Below are 21403 nucleotides of genomic sequence, written 5' to 3'. Positions count from 1 at the left end.
TTTCAACTTAACTACTGTCTACAAATAAAATGAGAATATGTGCAGTTTTATTTTGAAAATAAAATACTTTAGAATCCTGCCATGATGCAACTTTCTCCTGAAATTGTGGCAGCATTACTGGAATTCTTTAAGGTTACATTTTCAAAGTAATTAAAGACCAAAACTGTAGTGCATAATGATCTCTTACTTAAATTATAATTTAAGCAGATGGATACCATACATACTTCAAAATGTGAGAAAATGAATTATTAAGTTATATTCCTTTAATCCTGTTGAAATATATTCCAAAGGGCCTCAATAGCTGCATGTGAAAATCTGAGGCCATGTGATCTTTATGTACTAGGTAATTTTAGAAGGTCTGAGAACTTTTTCTTAACTGTATGTGTCAGTAATTTGCTATTATAATTTTACAGATGACCAGTAGAAGCAAGGAACCAGAGGCAGAAGATGAACAGATTTGCTGTGAGGCCCTGGAAGTGATGACACTGTGTTTTGCTTTAATTCCGACAGCCTTGGATGTACTTAGTGAAGAAAAAGCCTGGCAGACATTTGTCATTGACTTATTATTGCACTGTCCCAGCAAGTAGGTGTTTTTTAAATTTAATTAAGAGGAAGGTTAACTTTATTTTAAGCATATGGACTTTCAAGTCATTGTTCTATATTTCAAAGAAAAATTTTTATCTGCATATCTTGATGGATAGGAAAATTTTACTCACATGGTGCACTTAACTTGGTTCGCTCTATCTGCAAAATACCAACACCATGGAGGGTTTTTTCCCTCCTTTTAACTATTTCTTATTGTAAAATGTATAATTATTCGTAACAAAAAAGTCATTTTTAACCTCTTGTAAATGAATCATTCAGTGGGTGTAAATATATTCACACTGTTATCCCATTATCAGAATTCTCTAAAGATAGCCAAAATTCTTCATCATCCAAAGATCCTTTAACCAATATCTCTTGCTATTCCTCGTATTCACTCTCTGATCACCCCAATGTCTCTGAATTTGCTTACTTTAAATATCTCCTCTAAGTAGAATCATAGAAATCAGTCTTTTTGTGTTTATTTAGCTTATAATCTTTTCAAAGTTCATCCATATTGTAGCATTTGTCAGAACTTGATTAACTTTTAAAGCTGAATTATGTATTATATATGCATAGTAGGTGTTTTTGCACATTGATCTGTTTATGTCTTGAGTTGTATCTGTCTTTTAGCTACGGTAAGCAGTATTGCTATGAACAATGCTATAAATACAGATCTCTACAGTTTCTTCAAGCCTTTATATGCCTAGAAATGGATAGCTGCCTCATACAGTAATTTAATTTTTTTTTGAGTATGTACTGAATTCTAACTTCTATTTTACATGCCTACCATCAATTTACATACTTTTTTTCTAGATTTTCACATATTTATTGTTTTTTACTTCCTTGATAATAAGGACTGTGATCAGACGTGGTATCTTATGGTTTTGATTTTTATTTACCTAATTAATGACTTTGCAGTAATAGTGACCATTTTCTTGTGATTTATTGGTCATATGGATGCCTTCTTTTAGAGCTTTGTGTTTGTGTATTCACATCTTTTGTACATTTTTTTAGTTGTGGTTTTTGTTTTGAATTTTGATGTGTAATCTTTTATCAGATATGTGATTTACAGATATTTTCTTTTATCCTATGGACTATCTTTGCATACTGAAAATATCATTTGACAATAAGTTTTTAATTTTGATAATATTTAATACTATAATTTAATTTTTTGTGTTTTTTGTTTTTGTTATCCTATGTGTTTTTATCCTATAATTAGAAACCATTGTCAAATATAAGTAAAAATTATTTGCTCCTATGTTGTTTGCCTAAGAATTTTATACTTTCGCCTTTCATCCAGTTTAAGTAGAGTTTTATGTATGGTGTTAGGTAAAGATTCAGTTCCATTCTTTTATTCTTGTCCCTTTTTTCTTTTCCCTCTCTCCCCTCTCTCCTACCCCTTCTCATTTGAACCTTTCTTTCCCATTTCCCAGGATCTGTTACACATTTTGTTCCTTATTTACACTTTTAGTTTCTCACACCAGAGAAAGTGCAATATTTACACATGCATCCAATTTATTTCACTTTGCATGATCTCAAAATGCATCCATTTAGCTAAAAATATTTCAAGCTTATCTTATCTATGGCGGAGTAATGCTCTAGTGTATTTTTTTAAAACACATCTTTTGTATATATTCATCGGTTGAATGGTGTTTGGGTTGTTTCCAAGATTTAGCTATTACAAACTGTGCCATGGTAAATATGAATGTGCATATATCACTGTAGTGTGATGCTTTTTTTTTTTTTGGTACCGGGGATCATATTCAGGACCTTGTGCTTGTGAGCAGGTGCACTGTCACTGAGCATGATATGATGCTTTTAATTCTTTTGGAAGATACCACAAAGGCCAGTCGCTGGGTCATATGGGACCTCTAATCTTAATTCTTTGAGGAATCCCCACACTGATTTCCGCAGTGGTTACACCAGTCTACATTCGCACCAACAGTGGAGAAGGGTTCCTTATTCCCCACAGCCCTGTCCGTGAGCATTTGTTATTTACAATAACAGCCATTCTTTCTGGAGTGAGACGGAATCTCTGTCTTGCTTTAGTTTATATCTCTCAAATGACCACTGATGTGGAACATTTTTTTGTATATTTATTTGCTGTTTGTACTCCTTCATCTGAGATGTGTATAGTCATCTCAGCTGCCCATTTTTGGGTTGGGTTTTTTAATTTGGGGAGTCTGATTTTTTTTAGTTCTTTGTATATTCTAGACATTGGACCTTTATGTGAGGAAAAGCTGGCAAAAATTTTTCCCATACTGTCAGTTGTCTCTGCACTCTCTTGGTGGTTTCTTTCGCTATGGAAAAGCTTTTTAACAATACCTTTTTTTTTTTTTGGTACCGGGGATCGAACTTGGGCCCTTGTGCTTGCACAGCAGGTGGCGAAACCACTGAGCTAAATCCCCAGCATTGTTTGGGGGTTTTTTTGGTGGGGTTTTTTGGTGCCGGGGATTGAACTCAGTCCTTCTGCTTGCACAGCTGGCGGCGAAACCCCTGAGCTAAATACCTGGCCCACAAAAGCTTTTTAGTAAGATGAGATTCCAGTTGCTGATTCTTGGTAATATTTCCTGTGCAATCGGAGTTTTGTTCCTAAAGTCTGCCTACACCAGTGTCTTCAAGAGTTCTACCACTCTATCTTCCAGCAGATTGTTTCTGTTTTAGTGTTTAGATCTTTTATCCATTTCAATTTTAATTTAGTGCATGATGAAATATATTTCCACTTCGGGAAGTGAAAAGCCAATTTTTCTAGCACCATTTTTTTTGTTGTTTTTTGGGGATCAAACTCGTTAGGCAGCAGAATCACTGAGCTAAATCCCTGGCCCCTCCAGCACCATTTATTAAAGAGGCTATCTTTCTTCCATTGAAAGTTTTTGGTTCCTTTGTCAAAAGTAAAGTGGCTGCATATTCTGAAGTTGTTTCTGCATCTTCAGGTCTGTTGCATTGATCCCCGGGTCTGTTTTTTGCCAATACTCTGCTGTTTTAATCACAGTAGCTTTGTACTATAATTTCAAGCTGGATTGTGATAACCCCCTGCCTTGCCTTTGTTGCCCAGAATTGTTTTTAATATTCTAGGTCTTTTCTGTTTCCAAATTAATTTTAGAACTATTTTTCTCTAATGCTGTGAGATACGCTGTTAGTTTTTTGATCAGGATTGCATTAAATTTGTATAACACTTTTGGGGGTATGGCCATTTTCACTATAGTGGTTCTTCCTTCCCATGCACAAGGCTGTCTTTCCATTTTCTGATACCCTTTTTGATCTCCTTTTTCAGAGTACTGTAGTTTTCTATCCAAAGGTCTTTTACTTCCTTCATTAGTTTGATTCCTAGCTATTTTTCTTTGGGAGGGGTTGCTATTATAAAAGGTGTTGTCCTCCTAATTTCTCTCTGAATTTGTTATTTGTGTACCAATACTGGTCTTTAAGTGTTCGCTTTGTATCCAGCTACGTGACTGAATTTGGTTTTTTTTTAGTTTTTAGTGGGTTTTTTTGGTACTGGGGACCGAACTCAGGACCTTGCGCTTGTGAGGCAGGTGCCAGAATCACTGAGCGAAATCCCTGGCACCTGAATTTGGTTATTAAATCTAAAAGTCTTTTGTTACAGTTTTGTGGCTCTTCTATGTAGAGTGTCATGTCATCTGCAGATAATGATAATTTTACTTCTTTGTTTCCTATCCTTATCCCTTTTATTTAACTTGTCTAAGTGCTCTGGCTAATGTTTCAAGAACTATATTGAATAGGATTGGTAATTGTGGACATGTATTATTGATTTTAGAGGGAAAGCTTTCAGTTTTGTCTGTTTAGTATGTTGGTGGCTGTTAGTTTGTTACAGATAGCTTTTATCAGATTGAGTTAAAGACTGTTCCAATTTTTTGTAGGTTTTTAAATGGGTGTTGAATTTTGTCAAATGCTTTTCTGCATCTATTGAGATGATCATGTAGTTTTTGTCCTTGATTCTGTTAATATGATGTATTGATTTGTGTATGTGCATCCCTGGGATGAATCCTACTTGGTCAGGCTGTATAATCTTGATGATTTTCTGTATTCTGTTTGCCAGTATTTTGTTAACAATTTTTGCGTCTATATTCATCAGGGAAATAGGCCTGTAATTGTCTTTTTTGGTTGGATCCTTCTCTGGTTTTGGTAGCAGGGTAATGCTTGCTTCCAGAAATGAGTTTGAGAGGATTGCTTCCCTTTCTGTTTCATTAAAGAGTTTGAGAAGTAGTGACATTAGATCTGGGATTTTCTTGTTGAATCCAGAAGTGAATCTTTCAGGGCTTTGGCTTTTCTTTTCTGGTAGGTTTTTAATTGTATCTTCAATTTCAGTGATAATGATTTATTTAGAATTTTTATGTCTTCTTGGTTCACTTTGGTGAATATGTATTTAGTGCATATGTATCTAGAAATCTGTCCATTTTTTTCTGTGCTTTCCATCTCATTAGAGTAAAAGTTCTCTATTCCTAACTGCATAGATTTTGAGTCTTTTCTTTCCTTCTTTTGATAAGGTTCAGCAGGGTTTTATCAGTTTTATTTTATCTTTCAAAGAACCAGCTCTTCTGGTTATTGAGTCTTTGTATTGTTTTCTTAGTCTCCATTGTATTAATTTCTGTTCTGATCTTTATAATTACCTCCCTCCTACAAGCTTTGGGCTTGGCTCTTCTAGAAACTTGAGGTTCAATATTAGATTGTTTGTTTGAGCTCCCTCTATTTTTCTGATATGGGAATTCACCATTATAAATTTCCCTTGTAGGACTGCTTTTATTGAGTCCCATAAATTCCAGTATGTTATACTGGCTTTATCAATAAATTGTAGAAATTAATTTCTTCTTTAATTTCATGTCACCTGTTATGGTTTAAGTTATGTTTAGATGTCCCCTTAAAGTCTCATGGAGATGAAGTGGTACTTTGTTTTTCAGAGGTAGTTGAATCTGGAATGTATGATGCTGTGGTTCAGGGCTTGTGATTACTAAAGTACTACATGTGAGTGATTAGTTTGGCATAGCCCTAATCCTGGTAGTCTGGATGGGATAAAAGAGACAGAAAGACTCAGTGAAAGTCTCTTGTTACCTTTGCTGCCTTGTGCATGCCATGTTGTTTCTTCTTTGTGATGCTTGTTTCCCTTCCCAACCTTGGAGCCAGCCAATTATGAACTGAAACTTCTATGAACTATAAGCCAATTAAACCCCTTCCCCTTTAACTTTTGGTGCCAGGTATTTTTGTCTCATCAACAAGAGAAAAGTTTTTAACTAACACAAAACCCATTGGTTGTTGAGGACAGTGTTACTTAATTTCCGTGTGTTTACGAAGTCTTGTAGTTTCTTTTGCCATTGATTTCCAATTTCGTTGCAGTGTGGTCTGGTAATATGCATGGGATAATTTCAGTTCCTTAAGCATGTTTTGTCAGCTAGTGTGTGATCTATTTTGGAGAATGTTCCATATGTATATGAGAAGAACGTGTACTCTGATGTTGTGAAGTGGAGCACTCTGTAGACATCTACTAAGTCCATTTGTCCAAAAGTTTGGTTCTGCTCTGATATTTCATTGTCTTTTGTCTAGTTTATCTGTTTATGACAGTGAGGTATTGAGGTCCCCCGTTATAATTATGTTAGATCATGCTTGATTTTTCGTGTCTGTCATTATTTGTTGGGTGCACTATATAGTTGGGTGCACTAGTATTTGGTACATATATATTTATGATTGTCATCTCTTCCTCTTAGATTATTCCCTTTACACAAGTATGTAATAACCTTCTTTGCCTCTCTTAAAAATTACTCTTGGCTTAAAACCCACTTTGTCTGCAAAATAGTAGCTACTCCTGCTTTTCTCCATGTCCCTGTTGAGGTGGAATATTGTTTTCCACCCTTTAATTTTCAGTCTGATTTCTTTTTTAATTAAATGTTTCTTTTTCTTTTTTGTTTTGGTGATACCAGAGATTGAACTCAGGACCTTGAGCCTGCAAGGCAGGCAGCGGAACCACTGAGCTCAATCCCAAGCCCTGTATTTCTTTTTTTTATTTTCTTTTTTTCTTTTTTTAGTGCTGGGGATTGAACTCAGGACCTTGGTGCTTGCAAGGCAGGTGTAGCACCACTGAGCTAAATCCCCTGCCCTAAATGTGTTTCTTGAATGTGGCATATTGTTGGATCTTGTTTCTTGATCCATTCTGGCAGTCTGTATCTTTTGATTGGTGAATTAAGATCATTAACATTCATGGTTATAACTGAAAATGTATTGATTTATCTTTGTCATATTATTTCCCTGTTGTTTCTCTTTATTTCTCCTCTTTAATTGCTTACCTTGCATGATGGTTTTATTCTATTGAGATTGATGGAATTGCTGTATTCTTTATCTTTTTCTGGTATGTTTTTCAGAATATTGTGTAGAACTAATTTGATGATCATGCATTTCTTCAAGTGTTTTTTATCATGAAAGTATCATATGTCTCCATTTGTTTTGAACGATAATTTTGCAGGGTATATCAGTCTGGATAGAAGGTTGGTTTTTTGTTTGTTTGTTTTCGGGGAGGAGTTGTTTTTTTCTTAAGGCTTCACTCCAAGCTCTTCCTCACATAAGAATTTGATTTGAGGTTTCTTAGGAGGAGCTCCCATTTTCGACTTCACCGTAGACTTCATCTCCTGGCTTCCGGCACAGACTCTTCAACTTCCAGTGCAGATCCTTCAGCTTCCAGCACAAACTCTTCAGCCTCCATCGCAGACCCATCAGCCTCTTGATACGGACTCTCACGGGATACTGCAGTGAGCTCCAGACCTTCGTTTGAGTCCTTCAGCCTCCAGTGTACAGACAGACCCTCTGCTCTCTTCCTCATCTGACTCTTTGGCCGGCCACTGCAAGCCAATCTTGACATGAAGGACACCATGACTTAGAACTAAGCCCAGGACATCGTGAGGATCATTGAAGTGAATGAAAATGAAAATGCTTCCCCAGTGTCTGTGAGCAGGAGGAATCAGGAGGGAGACATAGACATACAACAGGTCACAGAAGGTTCTACTGATGACGTCTGTAAAGTCTCCTACCTGGCTTTTTAAGGAACACGAGCCTCAAACATTAGGCAGTGAGAAATTAATCTCTCAGGAAGATCTGTTTACTACCACACACTGTTCTGCTAGCAATCTGCTCCTGCTTTTGCTTTATCCCTCATTTCTCTGTCTTGAAAATAAGATTTTGAGTAAAAATGTAGCTTTAGATAGTCGTCAACAAAGCTCAGTTCCACTTGTTTGCAGAGTGGTGACAAGGAAAAAAGGAGACATAAGAACGGACCACAGAGTAGGATGTTTTATAAGAGATGGAGCTACATCTGCTCTGAGGAGACAGGGATTAGGAATGTGATAAAAGTGAGTAATTTATAGTCTGAGATTCAGAATTCTTCATAACATCGAGTTATGTGTTTTGGTTCGATAATTACAAGTCACTTTTGTCTTTACTTTTGTTAGCATTATCTTCAGCTGGATTAGGGTTTGAGCAAATCTTGGTAGTTGATGTTTCTCTGCCAGACTGTGGCCCACAGCAGGAGATGGGTGGGATGTCATAGTCCTCCTCTGCTTCTCCCAGGCCTACCACAATAAATGTACTAAATAAATGAATACAGGGATAAATGGAAGACTGGATTTTGGATAGAGATTCCCTTGCTTGCTTTATCAAGAGACTGATTCCTGAAGACTTATTTAATTCAGCTAACACTGTCCATGTATCAAGCACTGTCAGCACAGTTTCTAAGGAGGCACACCTGTGAACACCCTCCTCTACTCCCTCATGGTGACACTTGCAGAAAGCACCCAAAGGGGCAGCACCAGCAGAACGCACTGACAGTGTACACACAACCTACTCAGAACAAAGCCCAAGAGGCTTAAGAGAAATTAATCCATGCAACAGTCAGTGGCTTTAGATGACTCTGAGCCTCCGTCCTGATGTACAGAGACACGGAGCAGCATCTGGGGTAATTGGTTGAGAGTCATGAGCGTGAGGCCATCATTCGTCTGCATCTATAAACCAGGTCCTGAGAACTGGAGCCAGCATCAGTCTGCCTGGATGGAGAAGCCAGGCCCTGGGGAACTGGGCACAGGAAGGCCCTGAACTACGGCCGTCTGACCTCAAGGGAGAACGGGTAGAATAATCCAGCAACTGCTGGTGCCATTTTCCTTGTTTGCATGAAGGCTGTTTGGTATTTAGAAATCCAATATTTTTGAGTGGAAAAGGAAGAATAGCATAAGTAAATTAGTCAAGCAATTTCTAGTGTCCCAGTGTTTAATCTACATCTGCATAATTTTGACTACATAGAGAAAGAAATAGCTTTTTGATGTTGCCACTTCTGACCAGGGGAGACTTGGTGCCATGTCAGTGCCATTCTGTGTGCACAAAAGTGAGTCAATCCTGTTTTCCAGGAATAATGAAAAAAAAAGAGAGGGAGCCAAACACTTAGATGAGCCCAGGGCATGTGAACCTCCACAAATGGCAATGCTACAATTTGATAGCACTTTAAGAAATAGTTTAGGAGTTCAAAAGTGCTGAAATGATCATTTTAATCAAATACTCTAGTGACCTATACTGTTTGAGAAAAATATTTGAAAGTACATTGTAAATTGTCCATCTAGGATTACTTTTATTTATGGTCTGCCTTGGTTTTGAAAGTATTTGAAAACAAATACATGCACCTGCCCCCTCAAATAACGCGTACTAGACATTGAGAGAAAGTAAAAATAAATGAAAGAGGAAATTAAAATAGTAGGAAAGGTAAATGTAGAACAGTTACGTGCCAGTCCTTGCAGTCTGGTGCGCCAAACCAGGAGGATTCCAAGTTCAGCCCCAGCCTTTTAGTGACTTAATGAAATACTGTCTCAAAATAAAAAACAGTGGGGATATAGCTCAGTGGCCAGGCCTGCATTTATTCCCAAGTAGTTGGGGGTTGGGGGAATGTACATATAATAAAAGTCTTTACTTATGAATGACAGATTTGCTTTAGAACCTTAGCAGCTACCTGGTGAAACAAGGACTTGGTAATACAGACTCTGTTCTTGGTGGTTTTGACTCTTATCAACAAAGTGGAACTTCTGCCCTTGAAGAATTTTCTTTTGTGCAAGCTTGGAAGTAAGAGTCATTACTTAAAACAAAAGGGCACCATAGAACATACATCTGCAGGCCCAGTTATTCTGGATCCTAAGGCAGGCAGGGTATTTTCTTGAACTCACCCAGGAGTACAAGGCCAGACTAGGCAACAGAGCAAAACCCTGTCTCAAAAAAAGTAACATACAGGGCCACAGATTTAGCTCAGTGGTGCCGCACCTGCCTTGCAAGTGCAAAGTCCTGAGTTCGATCCCTGGTACCAGGGGGAAGAAAGTAACATACATAAATAAAACATTTCAAAACTTTTATTTTATGGTTTACTGTGGAAAGGTAGAGAGCTATAGGTGAACTACACAGTGCAACATTAAAACATTGGAAAGTAGGCTTTAACAGGTATGTTAGTTTGTCACTGAGATACAATACTCAACACCCACAGTTTAAAGGAAGTAAGGTTTATCTGGCCTCTACAGTTTGTAGAGGTTTCAGTCCATACATAGTTCACTAGCTCCAAGGCAGGGTGGTATGGCAGAAAGGCATACCAGAGGAAAAAGCTCATGCATGACATGGCAGCAGGAAGCAGAAAACGCTCAAAGGAGGAGAGAAGGAGATAATACCCTTCCAGGCCAGGCCTCCAGTGACCTACCTCCTCCAGTGTTCTAAGTCATGAGATGTAAAGTCATCAGTGGACTTACCATTAGTATCACACCATCATGATAGAGTCACCTCCCAAAACCCCCACTTATGAGTGCATGAGGCTTTGAGGGGAAGCTAGACATAAGTCATAACAGGAGTAACTTGTCTGGCATTACATGTAGAACCCAGTTTATTAAGGTAAAATGGTTACTGCTAATGGGGTGTGTTTATTTGAGTGAAGACTTGCTGACACTGTTGTAAAAGGTTCTTCACAGGGGATAATGGCCTTAATTAATTATATTTAAAACTGATTTGATAGCTATGTTTTTATTGGATATTGGATAATGAGTCATTTCCTAAATTTATGAGAATTTGTTTTTATTTTCTAATAAGTGATAACAGATCTATTGCATATAAGAAAGTAAATAGAATTTACTCACTTGGTAACTGTCAAATACCTTATCTCTTGTAGGTTCAGTAGGTTAGCAATAATGTCAGAGTGCTAGTGCAGAGGAATTGCTATTGAGTTTGAGGCCAGCCTGTACTGTATATCAAGAATCTGTCTTGGGGTAGTGTTTATTCTGCAGAAGTCAATAGCAAATTTAAAAATAATAATCAGGTGATGTTCCTAATACTGAGATTAGAGAAAGTTAGCTGGTGCTTCTCAGTGAGATAATAATACGTAATAAAGTTTGTACATGGTTCTCATAGTTTGGTATAGAGTCATTAAAATATATTAAAAATAAAATATAGATTGTTGGGCTTCTTAACCATTGTTTATAGTCAGTACAGAAGTGAGCCCAGGGATTTGTATTTCTTACACATTCTCAGGTGATACTGATAGTAGTGCTGAGGATGTGAAAACCGTATTTTGAGAACCGTTGATGGCATCAGAAACAGCATTAGCTCTATGAGTTGTTTGCTCCAAAATGCAGTTTACCAAAAGCAGTTGTAGAAAGGCTGCAAAACATGTATTAAACTTAATGCATGGTGCCTTCTATAAATAGTAACCAGAAAGGCATTTATTTCTGTGATTGAATGCTATGTTGCTGGGCTAAAAAATACTAAAATATATTACAGAAAACTAGTGAGATATATTTCATTCATTGTTCCTTTTGAGATGGTCCATCCCCACATAATATCACTACCTATTGGAAGCTTTGAGATGATATACATTAAAGAAAATTTAAGACTCTGTAAATAGTAATACTCTTGGTCTTTTAAGTAAATTTGAGGTTTAACTTCCAGACAGATATATCATTCACCTTCTGTTGCTATCTGAACTTCGTGTTGGAGGAGAGAGGGATTACTTTGTATTTTTCTGTTAATTCCTGTCCCCTATTAAAAATAGACTGATAGAGGAATTAGTTTGCCCTCATTGTGAAAATAACAACATTAAATACAAAAATCTTTTTATTTCAGAACTGTCCGTCATTTGGCACAAGAGCAGTTCTTTTTAATGTGTACCAGATGTTGCATGGGACACAGGCCTCTGCTTTTCTTCATTACTCTACTCTTTACCGTTTTAGGGGTGAGAAAACTTTAAATGAACCTATAAGTATGATTCATTCGTAAAATTGAGAAACATTCAAAATGTTACAGTTATAACTTAGTCATTATTAATAAATGAAATATAAGCATTTATAATAATTTTCAGTTTTCTGAGGTTTTAAAAATACTGAATTTTGAGCATAGACTTCAGAGTTCGTGTTCTAATTTTAATATTACAGAGCACAGCAAGAGAGAGAGGTAAATATTCAGGTGACTATTTCACACTTTTACGACATCTTCTCAGTTATGCTTACAACAGCAATATTAATGTACCCAATGCTGACATTCTTCTCAACAATGAAATTGATTGGCTCAAAAGAATTAGGGTAAGTTGAGTAATATTCAGATTGTTACATCCAAGTTAAATGAGTTATCTTATTAAAAGAACGTTTATATAAACAGAAAACCCTAGAATAATAAAAACAAAACATACTTTTCACAGGTTGAATTAATAGCCCATGATTTATAGAAAGAATTGACAGGTAGTTTTGTTTAAATGCTTGCTTAAAACTTGGAATATTAATGCTCAGTTTTCTTCATTTTGATGTTTTTGTCCCCTTTTGCAAATCATTATATTAAAGTTGTTTTAATTACAGTGTTAGATATTAGTGTTTACTTTAGCAAGTAATACTGAAATGCACAGCTTTTATCTTTCTTCAGTTTAGCATTTTTCTGAGCAGTTTATCATGAAGCAGTATTTCTGAATCCTGCTATTACTGATGTTTTGTACCAGATAATTTCTTTTTTTGTGATGTTTCCCATGAATATGAAATGTTAAGCATCTACCCTGACCTTTCTACTAGATTTTTTTCCCCCAGAGTTGTAAAGTCCAAAAATCTGAACTTCTTGAATGAAAAAGTCTAGAGAAATGATATATGCAAATTCATTTCTCTCATCCCTCTGTTCTTGTGGGCCTTATCCTTTCTGATACCCATCTTATAAATGAGTCCTGTAATGTTTTTTCTTTGGCAGGATAATGTTAAAAACATAGGTGAAACATTTGTAGAAGAGCCAATTTTGGAAGGCCACCTTGGAGTTACAAAAGAGTTACTGGCCTTTCAAACTCCTGAGAAAAAATACTGTGTTGGTTGTGAAAAAGGAGGTGCTTATCTTGTTAAAGTAAGTTCTGAATTTTGGTAACAAAGTCTTAGGATCTTTTAATGTTAGCAGATCTATAAGAGCTTTCTGTAATATTGTTCTTTAACAAATTACCATTTTTCCTTTACTACTTTTCTTAGAAAAACATTTATATTTGTAGAAGTTAATGTGTATGTGTGTGTGTGTGTGTGTGTGTGTGTGTGTGTGTTTGTGTGTACTGGGCATTGAACTCAGGACCTTGGGCTTGCGAGGCAGGCACAGTGCCACTGATAAATTAATTTTTAAATGTCTACCTTACTTTAATAGGGTTTTTTTTAAGAGAATTATAAACAAATGTTCAGTCAGTAAGTAGCCTTTGGATTTGCCAAATCTGAATATTTTACTTATTTACAGCTCAAAATAGGAAAATTGTCTCATCTAAGACTGTTAATTTTGTAAGTACTAGGGACTGATTGCAGGGCCTGACACATGCTTGGTAAGTGCTTTACAGCTGAGGTACATTTTCATCCCTTTTTAAAGTTTAGACAGTCTCATTTTTAGTAAGTTGCCCAAGTTGGGCTCAGATTTATAGTGTCTAATCTGGAAAATGAATTACACTCAGCCTTTAATTAAAATTTTATTAGAAAATCTAGAATTTTGAGACTTAAGGAGATGTTTACTTATGTCAAGTAATTTTAAAAGGATTTTCCATCAAGAGATATTTTTAAATAATTCATTTTTACCAATACATATATATTTTTTCACCTCCTTAGGAATTAATTGATGATTTCATCTTTCCTGCATCCAAAGCTTACCTGCAGTATGTGAGAAATGGAGAATTGCCAGTCACACAGGCTGTTCCAGTCTGTAGTTCACCAGCTACCATCAGTGCTGGTTTTGAGCTACTTGTAGCATTAGCCATTGGCTGCGTAAGGAACCTCCAACAAATAGTTGAATGTTTGACTGAATTATATTACATAGGCACAACAATAACTAGTAAGTAAATTGTAAAGCTGGTTTTATTTTATATCTTACCGTTTAAAAATTAAGACCATTGAACACACAGAAAGATACATAATAAACGTGTTACTATAGGTGACTTAGGTAATTTAATATAAATTTTATTTAATTGTATTTGAAATCTAAATTTCAGAATAATAAAGACTCAGTCAGTGCCATAAAAGATCATAGTTAAAATGTATGTACTACATAGATTTTTTTTCAGGCCCTAATTTACTTAATGTTTGATTAATGTATTGCCTAACATTATTTGAATTCTAAGAAAGGTACAGATTTGTTCATCAGTATTCGAGAATATTTGAGTGCATTTTTTAATGCCATCAATACCGACAAAATGGATATCCATCTTCAGATCTTACAAGAACTGAATCTTAGGCAACTATCAGTATACTATCAAAAAGTAAGAACAGAAAATTATTTCTTTGAAAGAGAAGGCCTAGAATTATAAGTATCATTGACTATTAAATTCAGTAAAAACACCTAAAATTGTCTGTATGTTGTCCTTTAGAATAAAAGGAAGTTTTTAATCACATTTTTAGGGCATTCTAGATAAGTTTATTGCTTAATGAAATTACATAGTGATAGGGGCCGGGGATTTAGCTCAGTGGATCCGCTGCCTGACATAAAAGCACAAGGTCCCAAGTTTGATCCCCAGTGCCATAAAAAACAGAAAAATACATACTAAAAAGAATTGACTTTCTCCACATTACTTATTTCTGGTCTAAAGATAGTTTGTATGCAAATTATATATACTATGTTGGTCTCTTTGTTTAGTCCCCCCTACACACACAAAAAAATGGCAAAAGTAATAAACACAATGTTCTTAATTTTGTTTTTGCATTTTTTTCAACACCCATCTGAACATAATTGCTTTCAATATAATCTTTCCTAATTTATTCAGTCCCCAATTTAGTAATGGATGTTTGTTGCTGGTTTTACTCTTAGTAAAAACATTTCTATTTGTCACAGTACTTTCAAATATGCTTACCTTGGTAGATCCTATTCTGAGAGTGTGGCCAACAATTGTTACTTTTTTCGCATTTAATGAAGAAGGAAATGTGTTCATGTAAAGGACACAGTTGTTGAGTCCAAATCATGAGTTGAACCTCATGATCTTACATAGAATTAAAAGCTATAATATTTTGAATCATTTATGTTATGTTCTGACCACAACAAACTGTAGATAGTTATTATAAAAGTACAAAAGCATTTTTAATAAAGCTAAAATTATGCTTACACATAGAAATTTAATATCACACACTTTTACTTCTGTTCCTAAGAAGTTATTCAGAAAAATATGAACTCCAGAGATCCATAGTAAAAACTGGTGTAATGCCTGATGTTATTTAAATAAAAATTTTGGATTATTGTCTCAGAGCACCTCTGAAGGTGAAAGAATGGTTGCTAGCCTAATGGAGGTAAAAGTAACAAAATTACTGTTTTCATGCTGTAAGCATTTCCTGTCTTGTCAGCTTGTGAAGCACTTACTGAGTGGGAATATCTGCCACCTGTTGGACCCCGGCCACCAAAAGGATTTGTGGGACTCAAAAATGCTGGTGCCACTTGTTATATGAATTCTGTCATCCAGCAGCTATATATGATTCCTTCCATCAGGAACAGTATTCTTGCAATTGAAGGGACAGGTAGTGATATAGATGAGGATATGTTCGGAGATGAGAAACAAGATGGTGAGGTAAATTTTAATCAGTTCTTTTTTGTGTGTATTTAAAGATCTGGTACCATACTGTTGGTGTCCTTTAGGATATTGACTTTTATTAATTTTTTAAATTATATTAGATGATACTGCTAGAATCTCTGATCTACTTGCTTTGGTATATTACACTACCCATTGTATTAGTTTTGAAACTCCAGTTGATAATATTTATCTGCTTTCTGTTTGTCTTTTATAGTTTCAAACAAGGGCAGTTAATACAATTGTGTTTTGTGTGGCATGTTAAAATAATTGTGTGTTGAGCTAGGGATTCAGCTCTGGCAGTGCACCTGCCTCAAAAAGCACAAGGTCCTGAGCTTGAATGAGCCCAGGTACTGGAAAAAAAAATTGTTTGTAAAATTATAACTTAATATTGAAATTTTTTTCTCTAGGGATTTTTTGTTTTTATTTTGTTTTTGGTTTTTGGTTTCTGTTTGTTTTTTGGTACCAGGGATCAAACTCGGGTACTTGCGCTTGGACAGCAGGCTTTATTTTGTATTCTTGGGGAAAAGTGTTGTTTTGTTGCTGGACCCTAGCCTTTCTCATTGAGCTATGTCTCCTACATTTTAAGGGGCTAGGGGCTTGTTTTTTTAGACAGGGTCTCCCTAAGTCATCAGGTTACTCAACCTGGGCTCAAACTTGGGATCCTCCTGCCTCAGCCTCTAAGAATGCTGGGATTAGAGGCATGCATCACAGTGGTTGGCTTTTTTCTTTAAAGAATATTCTTTTTCATTTATTCCACCTTTTGTATTTCCTGTCACAGTATCGTAAACCATGCTTATTGTAGATCCTTTTAATATTTTCTCAGATAATCACTTTGTAACAAATTAGATTTATTTCAGTTAATACTACATCATCTGTTAATAATAGTAAATGATTTAGACTTTCGACCAGAAATATTCAATGCACAGTAAAGCAGAAGAAAAGTTTATATGGCAAATCAAAGAACTAATAACTGAGATGGTTGTTAAATATTTAAATTATGGGAGACTTAAATTTTGGTCATGTTTATATATAAACTATGTTTTCTTTATCATTTGCTTTTTCTTTCACATTAATTGATAGGAACTAAATTAAATATGGTTTGGGATATTCTAATTGTAATAAATGGTTTTGCCCCATTCCTATACTCTTCTCTTTATGGTCTCAAGGAAGTAATCTGGCTTTCAAGTCATCTTTCTATACTGAATTTCTGAATTATGCACCTAGCTCCATTCTCTCAAGATCTAATAAATCATACCATTCAGGCATTAGGTTCTGAGTGTGTTTACTTGTTTATAATCTATATCTGATACCCACACCAATACCTGAGTAAGAATCATCCTTTTGAGATATAGCTCTTCCTACTACTCAACTACAGATAGATGGCTAATCACATTGGCACATAAAATATAAAATTTCAGATTACTAATCTCGGTGTTTTGGTTTTTTTTTAAACTTCTGTTATATTATGTATTTACTAGTTTCTATGCTAGCCTGTGAGCTTCTCGAGGAGAAGTAGCTATTATTTCTATATCATAAATTTCAGATACACAGTAAGCATACAGCATAGATCTTCAGGCATCAGTAAAACAATTAAATTCTTGTGTGTATTTAGAATGAAATTTTGACCTAAAGTTTCTGTTGGTATTATAGTAGTATTCCTACCACAGATCATCTTAATAGCTGTGGTTGTGTACAATTTGATCACATTTACATTTACATAAGTTATCAGTATAAATCATGAAGAATGCACTATTCCCATAAGAAATATGAAATCTAGAATGATTAACTTTCCCTGAAATTACCCAAGTTAAGAGTATTCATTTGTCTCTGATTCAGTTTACCTAACCAGTATGAACTATATTACCACCAGTGGCTACTCAGGATTACTATTTTCTTACTCATTTATAACTCACCTGAAATCTTTTATAACAAAATTACATGCTTTAGAAATAAGAAAAATACAAATCATTCAATCACTGTTCGTATCGGTCGTAGTATTTGTTTCAACTATTGTGCTATATTTTTAAAGTTAGATTAGCTCATCAATAATGTTTTTTGGTCTCTAGAGTAAGGTTGACTCCCAAGATGATGTATTTGGATGTCATCAATTTGAAGACAAACCACCGTTAAGTAAGACAGAAGATAGGAAAGAGTACAATATTGGTGTCTTAAGACACCTTCAGGTCATCTTTGGTCATTTAGCTGCTTCCCAACTACAATACTATGTGCCCAGAGGATTTTGGAAACAGTTCAGGTAAATTATGGGTGGCTGATCATTTAAGTTTTATCAAAATCTCAATACAGTAACTTTAAAACTTGTAAAATATGTTGAATTTTAGTTAATGGTAGTATTGTAATGGATTTTTTTAAGTCAAATTTTTATTACTATCTCTGTCAAGTTACAGAATTTGCAAAGAAAGCCCAATACTCTTTAGTCAGTTTTATTTTATAAAACTTATAAATTGTGCAAAGTGAAATGGTAAAATGTAATCATCTCCTCAGTGCAACAGTTCTGAGCTGAAGTAAATGTCAAATATATTTCCAATATAGATTGTCATTTATGTGTCTCTTAACATTTTTTAAATAAGCATAACCATGATGTAAAGCTGCTCAATAACCATCCCATCACTGTTTAAATTTATCCCATTGTTTTATTGTCTTGTATATTACTGTGATGTTTAAAAGCATGTTCAAGATCCATTCATATTTAATTATTTATCTCAGCCTTTTTTTTTTTCTTTTTAGTTTCATTTATTTTTTTATTAGTGAATGGTTTTTCTTGTTCAGAGTTGGTATACAGGCATAGCACATATTAATTCTTTTTTCATGCCCTCCCACTTTTACCCTCCATATTCATCTCTTATAAGAGTATTTGGAGTATATATTAATTTAGTATTTTGCATTTATCTTTAAGAGATTAATATTTTTTTGAAGTTCCATTCTTTTTTTGGTACTGGGAATCTAACTCCTCAGGTCCTTGCACTTGCACAGCAGGCAGCAAAACCACTGAGCTAAATCTCCAGCCCCTCCATATTCATCTCTTGATCTTCTTTCCATCTGAGAAAGATCTGTCTGTCTAATTCCTGATTTCTGTTTTTGATTCAGTACTTTACTGGGTTTATCATGTAAGAGAAACCATGCAGTATTGAAGCTTGTGTGACTTATTTCACTTAACATTACCTCAAGGTGCATTCATTTTCTTACAAATGACATAAGTTTGTCTTTATGGCAGATTAGTAGTACTCCATTATGTAATTTTCATTTGATCTCAGTTTTTTTCAACCATTTTAATGTCTGCAAATAACAGTCTTAGGTCATAGACAATCAGAGAGTAGGGTAGATTTGCTTAGTTTGATTAGAAGCTCATTAATATGTGACCAGGAGTCTTTATCATATTTATGAGTATGATTTTATCCCCCCTTTTATTCTGTCATTTTTAAGACTATTTAATAGGTAATGATTTTACTTTTGTTGAGAGAAACAAAATACTGAGTTATCATTGACCAAGTCTAGTACTTTCGCTAAGCTTACAAAATTATAATACTCTTAATTTTATCGTCCTTAATCAGTTCATTAGAATGAATCTTTAAAGAGAGGTTTGTCCTGGGCCAGGATTTAGCTCAGTGGTGCCACCGCCTGCCTCACAAGCACAAGATGCCAAGTTCGATCCCCGGTACCAAAAACAAAAACAGAGAGGTTTGTCTTCATTAATTAATTAGCCTAATATACTGGTCTTTGAGAAAACCCAGATTAAATGCTATTTTTTTTCCTTCTGTTTTACATATATATATATCTCCCTAATATACTCCAATAATGACCAGTAAAATTAAGGGATTTTTTAGATTTTTAAAAAATTAATTATGGGCTTAGAAATGTTGCGTGGTGATAAATTGCTTGCCTGGCATATACAAAGCCCTGGGTTCCATCTCCATCACCACAGAAAAGTAAAACAAATATATCTTGATCTCATTTCCTGAGTTTGACATATTTTATCAATGTCTGTTATATGTCTTACACACCACTAAAACATTGCAGCTCACCTACACAGGTTTAGTTTTATGGGTAGGAAAATGTTCTAATTCTTTGTAGGAATTTAGAGTTCCTTTAGCAAAGACTCCTACATATTAAAAAGTTGAATAAAATAATCTTCCTGGGCTGCCCTCTTTCTTCCAAAGAGAGCAGCTTACCCTGAAGATTTTAGTGTTATCAATTGGTCTTTTCGGAAATCATAAATACGTGGTGCAGTGTCTTCTCATTGTATGTCTATTAATTTCTATATTTCTGAAGTTGAATTTTCCACATTCTTAAGAATGATTTTCATATATAATGCCATTTTATTCTTTCAGTTCTATAACCTAACATATGCCTTGCTCTCCTTCCTGTTTTCAGCTCTTTTTTTTTTCTTCCTGCTTTTTTGTACTGGGGATCAAATGCAGAATCTTCCACTTGCAAGGCAGGCAGCAGCACCAGCCCTTTTCCTCTTTTTTTAAAGAGAGATTTATTTTGGCTCACATCAGCTGTTTTCTTTCCCTTGCTTACTGCATTTCTGACTTGAGTTTTCACTTCAGTTCTTTTTCACAGTGCCCTATCACATTGAGAGTTTTTCCAAAATCTTCCTCCTAAATACCTATATATGTGTTTCATGTGTGTATAATAACTGTAATTATATTCTTTATAATTGGAGTGTAAAACCTATAAATAGGTATGTATATCTGTATATAGTACAAATGTATCTATATAGATATTTTGCTTTTTCATTTTTATTTAAATGTGTTCAGTTATAAGGCATTTTTACTTAGATAGTAGTATATTTACATTTTTTTGTCCTCTCAGATAATTGTATCTAATACTAGGATGCACAATTTATTATGTATATTATGTACAACACTTTAAACACATAATATATTGTTAATTTATTTTTCTTTTATGATAAAGTTTATTCAACAAAAAAATTTACCATTGTGACCATTTAAAAGGCTACCTCAGTGGCATTTGGTACTCTAAGAATATTTATACAACCATTGTGTAGTTCCAGAACTTTTCCAGGGCTGGGGATTTAGCTCAGTGGTTCCGCCTCCTTCATGCCAAGCGCAGGGTCCCAAGTTTGATTCCCAGTACAACAAAAAAAAACCAGGACCACTGAGCTAAATCCCCAACCCCTCCAGAACATTTTCATTACTCACAACAGAACCTCCATACTAGCGTGATTCCCCAGTCTCCTCTTCTAATCCTGGCACCATAAAGTTATTCTCTCTATATGGATTTGCTTATTTTGCATAACAAATAAATTTAACCTCACTTATTTTGATACATAGCTAGGCATGTAACAGATGAGTCATATGATTTTTTTGTTGTTTTTTGGGGGGGTTCTGGGGAACGAACTCATGACCTTCCACCTGCAAGGCAGGCAGTGGAACCGCTGAGCTAAATCTCCAGCCCCATATGATAATTTTAATTGTGCTTAACCACCAAATTGGTTTGTAATCCTAGTAGAAGAATTTTACTTTTCCATTAGCAATTTTTAAGAAATGCATTTACTCTATATTCACATCAACACTTGACTACTTTTCTCTTTTTCTGCTTTTTTTTTTTCTTCTAATTAGACCCATCTTATTTAGGTGTGAAGTGGATCCTATGGTAGACTTACTTGTATTTTCATAATTCATAGTAGTGTTGTTTCTTTTTTTATTTGCCATTGGTGTACTTTTGCAGAACCCTTAAGGTAGTCTTATTTTGTTTTGTTTTTATGTTGTATGTGTTCTTCCT

The 21403-nt window shown here is 35.0% G+C and overlaps 1 protein-coding gene across 16 annotated transcripts in view; it reads left to right on the top strand.

The window, feature by feature from the left end:
* The window catches only part of LOC147828444 (ubiquitin carboxyl-terminal hydrolase 9X-like), a 154082-nt gene that overhangs the window by 98937 nt on the left and 33742 nt on the right, over window positions 1–21403 (top strand). For 13 of the 16 annotated variants that reach the window (XM_087209920.1, XM_087209930.1, XM_087209929.1 and 10 more), the window contains 7 exons: window positions 414–583; window positions 11716–11824; window positions 12024–12170; window positions 12817–12963; window positions 13695–13917; window positions 15414–15634; window positions 17704–17891. In XM_087209920.1, the coding sequence (XP_087066046.1) occupies window positions 414–583; window positions 11716–11824; window positions 12024–12170; window positions 12817–12963; window positions 13695–13917; window positions 15414–15634; window positions 17704–17891 (1205 nt within the window). The remainder of the gene's footprint in view (window positions 1–413; window positions 584–11715; window positions 11825–12023; window positions 12171–12816; window positions 12964–13694; window positions 13918–15413; window positions 15635–17703; window positions 17892–21403) is intronic. The other 3 variants (XM_087209928.1, XM_087209933.1, XM_087209935.1) reach the window with 3 other exon arrangements.

This window comes from Heterocephalus glaber, unplaced genomic scaffold (assembly GCF_053883595.1).
Source record: "Heterocephalus glaber isolate CG9 unplaced genomic scaffold, H.glaber_assembly_v1.0 deba00001072, whole genome shotgun sequence".
NCBI lineage: Eukaryota > Metazoa > Chordata > Mammalia > Rodentia > Bathyergidae > Heterocephalus > Heterocephalus glaber.
The sequence above is the reverse complement of the archived record's forward strand: the minus strand, read 5'-3'. Positions and strand labels throughout refer to the sequence as shown.